General features: G+C 33.7%; 1 protein-coding gene across 1 annotated transcript; it reads left to right on the top strand.

Moving 5' to 3' along the window:
- The first annotated feature begins 481 nt into the window (after positions 1-481).
- LOC115967494 (protein DMR6-LIKE OXYGENASE 2-like) lies at positions 482-3217 on the top strand. The gene is made up of 3 exons (XM_031086599.1): positions 482-1181; positions 2039-2366; positions 2788-3217. The coding sequence occupies exons 1-3, from the start codon at positions 721-723 to the stop codon at positions 3040-3042; spliced, it is 1044 nt and encodes a 347-aa protein (XP_030942459.1). The 5' UTR covers positions 482-720; the 3' UTR covers positions 3043-3217.
- The last annotated feature ends 4036 nt before the right edge of the window (positions 3218-7253 follow it).

Below are 7253 nucleotides of genomic sequence, written 5' to 3'. Positions count from 1 at the left end.
GTAGGCGGGTGGGAATAGTACTATTTTTCACTGCCTACTTTTTATTTTTTTATTTATTTTAATAACACAAAAAATGTATAACTTTTGCCATAATTCTTTGTGTGACTGAGTGTGATTGGTAAAAAAAGAAAAAAGAAAAAAAAGGGGTTTGTCTGAAAGTAATAGGCAGCGAGTTATCTGCTGGCAAGTAAGAGAGGATTGTAGCAAAAATTGTGAGTGTATTTATGGTAGGAGTAGAAATTTTTTTTCATTGTCTTTTTTCAGACAGCGCTGAAACACTTGCCATCCATGCAATCACAATCTTCCAAACTGTCCAGCTTCATTAATCTAACCAATCCTTTTCCTTCACCCATGAAAAGTCTACATTCAATGAATCTAAAATTAAAGATCCAAAAAAAAAAAAAGAAAGTAAAATACGAGCATAATTCTAAAGGACACACATAATATAGTACGGAATTAATATCTTTCTACACACCAATACCAAAATACTACAAAGAACAAATCGATAGAATGCTAAAAAATTGAGCAAAGAAAAAACCATTCTTATCTATATAATTTGCCTCATCACTACATAAGAACAAAGAAGATTCTAGCAAATAACATTTTGACAAGGTCAAAATAAAACACCACCTAATACCACCAATCATAGGCTCTGCTTTTGTTATAAAATCAACAAAAGGAAAAATACCCATCACATTTCTTTGTCATTGAGTTTCAGCCATGGGAGAGGTAGACTCAGCTTTCATACAACCCATTGACCACAGGCCAAAGCTCAAGCCCATCGAGGTAACTGATGAAATCCCAGTTCTTGACCTCTCCAGTGTGTTCAACTCTGAAAACAGTGACCAACAACTCATCTCTGAGATTGGCAGTGCATGCCAGACCTGGGGGTTCTTCCAGGTGATCAACCATGGAGTCCCAGCTGAGCTTCTCAGAAAAGTAGAGGCTGTGGCTAAGGAATTCTTTGCCGGGTCTTTTGAGGAGAAGAGGAAGGTGCAAAGGGACGCGTTGTATCCCATGGGGTACCATGATAGTGAGCACACTAAAAACGTTAGGGACTGGAAGGAGGTGTTTGATTTTTTGGCCCATGATCCCACAGAGGTACCAGCCTCGCATGAACCTGATGATGAGGGAATTAGAGTTTTGACCAATCAGTGGCCTCAGTATCCGCCCGAGTTCAGGTACTTATTTATTTATTTTATTCAATGAAAGAGTTCAGGTACTTCAATTTGCTTATCCTAGGTAACATGCATGTGTTATATGAAGTAGCATAAAGTATGTCAATTTTTTTTTTTTTTTGATCAAGGTGATTTGGTTGAACTGAGAATAATTGTTATTTGTCCGAATAAAGAAAAAAATTGAATGCAAATAGAATTTGAGGAGATATAGGTACATCTGGTTGAAAATTCTGTTAATAATTATTGGTGGATTTATGAAAGGGAGAAATAGATAATTCCAGAGTTCTACCAATTTGTTAACTTTTCATAAATCAATTGTGAATTTCTACAAAATCATGGATTACGTTGGTTGTCTGCAATTTTTTACATCAAGAGAGAGATTAAAATTTATAGAGCCATAGATTAATCTCCATGTCAAAATGTCTAAGTCCAGAACATGGTAGGCCTCTAACAGTGCTAATGGCCACATGGGATTGACATTCTGCAGTCTAGGTTTGTGCACAAAGCTGGTTTGAACCTCCAAGATTTTGGTCCAAAATCATATTAAGTAGCAAAAAGAATTTTGTTGGCAACAACATTTCCAATTGGCATTGCAGATTCATGTTCTGTTCTCATATCCTATACCAGGGAATTTGTTTATTAGGACTAGGCCATGTTAACCTTCTAAATTCTGATTTACTTACTATACCCAGAAAATTAAAAAGGGGGGTTGGGGGGGGGGGGGGGGGGAATCTTTTTGCTACTTTTTTGTTTTTGTATTAAATTTTATTAGCCATTGTTCACTTAATTCTGTCTTGGAAGTTAAATAAAATTCCATTTTGTGGGGATTAATTTTTGTGTAATGTACTTGATATTTCCAGGGAAATATGTGAGGAGTATGGCCGAGAAGTAGAAAAGCTGGGTTTCAAGTTATTGGAACTTATTTCCCTGAGTTTAGGCTTACCAGAAGATCGACTAAAGGTCTTCTTCAAGGACCAAACCAGCTTTCTCCGGTTCAACTACTATCCTCCATGCCCTTCCCCCCACCTAGCTCTTGGTGTTGGCCGCCATAAAGATGGCGGCGCCTTAAGTGTCCTTGCACAAGATGATGTTGGGGGACTCGAAGTGAGGCGGAAATCAGATGGAGAGTGGATTCCGGTTAAGCCTATCCCAGATGCCTATATCATTAATATTGGTGATGCTGTTCAGGTACCATTCATGAACTTTGAACGTTCTGTCGAAATTTAATTTATGTTATGTATCATAGGTGGTAATGTGTGAATCTATCATACAGGGTGATCTTTTAAACATATGATTAGATGCATCTCTTACCCTATCTAGGTGTGTGAGTTATGTTTAATTACCAATAAAAAATGTAGAAATTCATTATGTGATCCTTGTGCAAATTAATGAGCCATTAACACAAAGAACTTGAAATTGATCACATACCAATGATTTGCACAAAGGAACCAACCCCACCCCATCATTTCTAGTCCAAATTCATTTGTTGTTCAACAAATGTTACCCTTCCATTCCTATTGGAGTTAGTATCAAATATTGACCATTATGTCTGTTTATTAATGGACACGGGATTTATATAAATAGTGAGATAATGGTGGCGTTTATATAGGTTTGGAGCAATGACAAGTATGAGAGTGTGGAGCACAGGGTGGTGGTGAATTCTACCAAGGCAAGACTGTCTATTCCATTCTTCTTCTTCCCAGCCCATTATACCATGGTGAAACCTCTAGAGGAGCTAGTCAATGAACAGGACCCTGCCAAATACAGAGAATTCAACTGGGGAAAATTTGTTGCCAATAGAAACCGAAGTGATTTCAAAAAGCAAGATGTGGAAAACATCCAAATTTCTCATTTTAGAATATAAGAGTAATTGTGGCAGTGTAAGGTTTATAAATCTACTAGCAAGAATGGGTTGTTTTAAATTCTTGCATTTGACATGCTAATAAATAAAGTCTCAGGCTGTGGATACATATCAAAAGACTCATATTGGTTATCCTGTAACTTATTTCTGGATGTATATCTTTCTGTTTTGAAGTGTTTTTTAGCCCAATTTCAACAAGAATTTTGAAGTGGAAGCTCCAAATCAAACTGACCTTTTACACCAAGAAATCTTTTGAGTCCTACTTTAGGATCAAACAAAATCATTCCACACATTTTCTCTAGAAACAAACGGTCCACTGTTTTCACCCTTTTAGTGAAAAATTTCCAGAGTCCGACTTGAATGGCATGTGTATGTAAAACCAAATTTAGACTGACGGGATAATAGCTGAAATTCAAATATGTAAAACCAAATTTAGCAGTTGCGTTGGACCGAGATTAACACAAAAGGAAAATTAGGTGATTGGTATAAATTTAGCAAGAATGCGTTTAACTTTTATCTTTGCTGATAAATTAGTAAATTTTATGTAAATAGCACAGAAGAATTTAATTGGTGTAGACAAATTTTCTTTGGGTTGGGTTCAAATTAGTTCAATTGGTAAAATTGAACAAATAAAAAAAATATTTAAATACAAATTAGACTTTTTGAACTCGGTGATTTGTTATTTTTTCCCTCTGAAGTTTAATTTTATCATTTCCAAAGATCAAATTTATGTTTGTTGTCAACATTAGTACTCTATTAACTATTAAAAAAAAACATTTTAATACTAATAAATTAATAGGATTTCTTTTAATTTTTAGAAAGAATACAATTTCTACCCTTAAGTTTAGTGAATTATCATTAAAAGAAAAGTTTTAATACTAAATTGACATTTTAGTCATTTTTTAAAATAAAATTTTAGTAATTTCTTAGTATTAATAAAAAAACAGTTAACAGATTTTATAGATGAAAGGACTAATGTTAATAACAAATATAAATTTTAAGGACTTGAATGGTAAAAATAAATCATAAGGAATACAAAATGATAGTTCACCAAATTTAAAGGATATTATTTGTAATTTGGCAAAAAAATAATTTTTTTTTAATATAATGACTTAATGGTAAAAGATAATTATCATTGAGTGAATATTATAAGTTTAAATCCTATTGTATTAGAGGAAAAAAAAAAAAAAGTCAAACTTAGTTCTCACTCTGCATCTTGGGTTCAAGTTATGCCATGTGTATTGATACAATAATAATGGTTAAGTTTTAGACTCCTGGAAAACACAATATGTTTAATCTAATTTATTAGCCAAGTTCTTACTTAGGTTAATTAGTCAAATCTAGGTTAAACATTCATCAAATATAACATGCATAACGGAAAACTAAATAATACAAGATGTGATGACCTAAAAAAACCAATGAAACAACTTGTTTCAAGGTAAAAAACCTAGGGGGAACGATCCCAAGAGAACAATCCACTATATCAAATTGAGATTTACCAATTCATAGTAAATCTAAAATAATTACCAAATTGAGCTATGAACTCCTCAAACTCATTTGATGTGGATTTGCTTTCACATGAACCTTTAGTTCACACTTTAGATCTCCCACATAGACCTCTAGTCTATGACTTCAAGACCACTCTTGAAAGTTTAGATCCTATACCTTTGATGATTGGTATGTAGCAACTTCAGATCTACCGGTTCAGATTGTGTGTAGAAAGATTTCTGGTAGTGACTTTGAAAGGAGTAGGTACAGAACCTTTTAGATATCAAAAGAGAAGCTCCAAAGTCATAACAAAATGTGTCTTAGGGTTTCCTTTAAATACTAAGTGAATTAGATTTGAAACCCTAATCACTTACTAGGTTTAATGGGCTGATGAGCTGAAATTAAAATTTTGCAGAATCACAGTTCGATCGGTTGAACCTTCTTCTCAATCGGTTGAGCCTATCAAGTTTTGTTTTCTTGAACCTGCAGCTTCCTTGTTCTTGTATTCTGACTTGCAGCACCTTGAACATTATCTAATATACCTTATAGACTTTAAGATCTATATCTAGACAAGTTTGAGTTCATGGTTTACCAATTGTTCTAAATTTTTAGAACCTAATAATAACAATAACAACAATCAAAGTGCACGTTTGGCATGAATTATTTTTGTCAACTTATTTTACTATTTAGCTTATTTTTGCTACTATTCATGGGTCTCACTGTACTATTTCAGTTAACTTTTACCTTTATTTACGGTATTTTCAGCAAAAAGTTTTCAGTTTTAGCAAAATAAGCGGATTCCAAATGGACATTTAGTCTCGACTCTCAAAAATTTTAAATCAATTATGGATTCTTAGCAAATTAATCAAGATTGGCCACATGTTTTGACATAGTTGAACAATTTTCCTTGGCAGTACTAAACACATGCAAAAATGATAATCACATTCCTTTATCCAAACGCTAAAGTGGATATGGATTGTACTTCCTTGTACTCCATATTTTATATTTATATGCTCATTACAATAGCAAGCATATGAATTTATATATCATGTCATGCTCATTAATGTGTTATACTATGGGGTAACCCTATACCTACCCTGTTTCATGCTTTGATTTCCTCTCATGTATCTATTTTTTTAAGTGTGAATTTTGAATATCTAACCATTGAATTTTATGTTTCTTATGTTCTTAATATGTATATCAAATTTCATTTAAATTGGATATTATTTACTATTCGATCAATTTATTTAATTTTTATACACAATTTAAGATCACAAAAACTTGAAATTTTAACATATATTTGATGACATAGAAATTGATCTTTGATCTTCTTGAAAATTTTCAAGCATGAAGTATATAATAAAAACATTCAATCTAATGGTTAGATTTTCAAAATTTACACTCAATATAAAGATATATGAGGAGTTTGTAGGGTTTTTCTCCAAACTGGTTTAGAGAAAAACTTTGCTATGTCCACAAAATATTTAGACTTGGCTCTGGGTTGAAACGTAGTAGATCTATTCAATTAAGGTTGTTTGCATAAAACTTGTAGAAATTGAGCACAAAACTTTTGGACAATGCACAAAACTAGTAATCCCCATGCCACAAAAAAAGATGCAGTGCTGCTGAAGACATAAAAGTGCATTCCACAATTTAAATTTTTAAAGGAATTTTTTATTCATAAGCATATTGTTAGGTTCTAAAGTTTAGGACTTTATGTATTTAGAACTCTAATTTGTATTGTTGGAAAACCATGATCAAAACAATGGTTTAGAAGTGTTTAAATCTAGCTCAAAGTTGTATGTCAATGTAAAGTTGGAATCGAGTGTAAAGCAGAAAGCAGTGTGGCTTTCGGCCTGGCTCGATCGATCGAAGCTTAGGCTCGACCGATCGAACGTCGGGCAGATTGCTTTTCTGCAGAATTTTCCAACTTAGCCCTAGTTGTTTTAAAACATTTTTAGGGTTTCTTATTTGTCTTAAGTATATAAGGCAAACCCTAGCCACGTTTTAGTGTTGCTCATATTGCGGTTTGTGTAAATCTCTTGTGAGATCTAGAGGAGCTTTCCTTTACACAAACTTAGGGTTTTCAAGGAGGAGATATTCTCTACACCTTGATGATCAAAACAGTTGCTGCCATTAAAGCTTAAAGGATACACAAGTGGGGGTGCTTGTAGCTGGTGGGAATCCAAGAAAGAAGGAGTTCGTGGATTCGGAGCTTGCACGTGGTCGTGTCAGTAAGTTCTACTGGTTGGTAGCATTAGGAAGTCGAGCGGGGGTGCTTGTAAGTCCTTTTGTATGAACTTCGATTCTTTTTGATAGTGGATTCAAGTTTACCTTGAGGATAGCTAGGTCAAATCCTCCCCAGGTTTTTACCGGTTTGGTTTCCTAGGTGATCATATCGTGTGTTATTTATTTTCCGCTGCTTTGCATGATTTGATCTTTATTATTGTGATAACCTACACTTGTTTAATTGGACTAAGTAACAACTTGGCTAATTACCTAGGTTTAATCAATTGTTTAAGGGGTCTAAAAACTAACACATATGAATATATATATATATATATATATGTGTGTGTGTGTGTGTGTGTGTGTGTGTGTGTGTTTAAAATTGAAAACTCACTTAGTGTATAAAACACTTGTGAATGTTGAGCCCGGCTCCCCTCCTGTTACAAAACCTCCTGTTCTCTCCATTTTTCAAATGGATGAAAGACACGTGTTAAGTGAAA

The sequence above is a fragment of the Quercus lobata genome, chromosome 11 (assembly GCF_001633185.2).
Source record: "Quercus lobata isolate SW786 chromosome 11, ValleyOak3.0 Primary Assembly, whole genome shotgun sequence".
NCBI lineage: Eukaryota > Viridiplantae > Streptophyta > Magnoliopsida > Fagales > Fagaceae > Quercus > Quercus lobata.
Note: the sequence above shows the minus strand (reverse complement) of the source record. Positions and strands in the feature narration are given on the sequence as shown.

Coding starts and splice junctions, on each gene's coding strand:
- LOC115967494 (XM_031086599.1), top strand. CDS start 721: ATGGGAGAGGTAGACTCAGCTTTCATACAACCCATTGACCACAGGCCA. Junction 1,182..2,038: donor CAGTATCCGCCCGAGTTCAG/GTACTTATTTAT, acceptor TGATATTTCCAG/GGAAATATGTGAGGAGTATG. Junction 2,367..2,787: donor ATATTGGTGATGCTGTTCAG/GTACCATTCATG, acceptor GCGTTTATATAG/GTTTGGAGCAATGACAAGTA.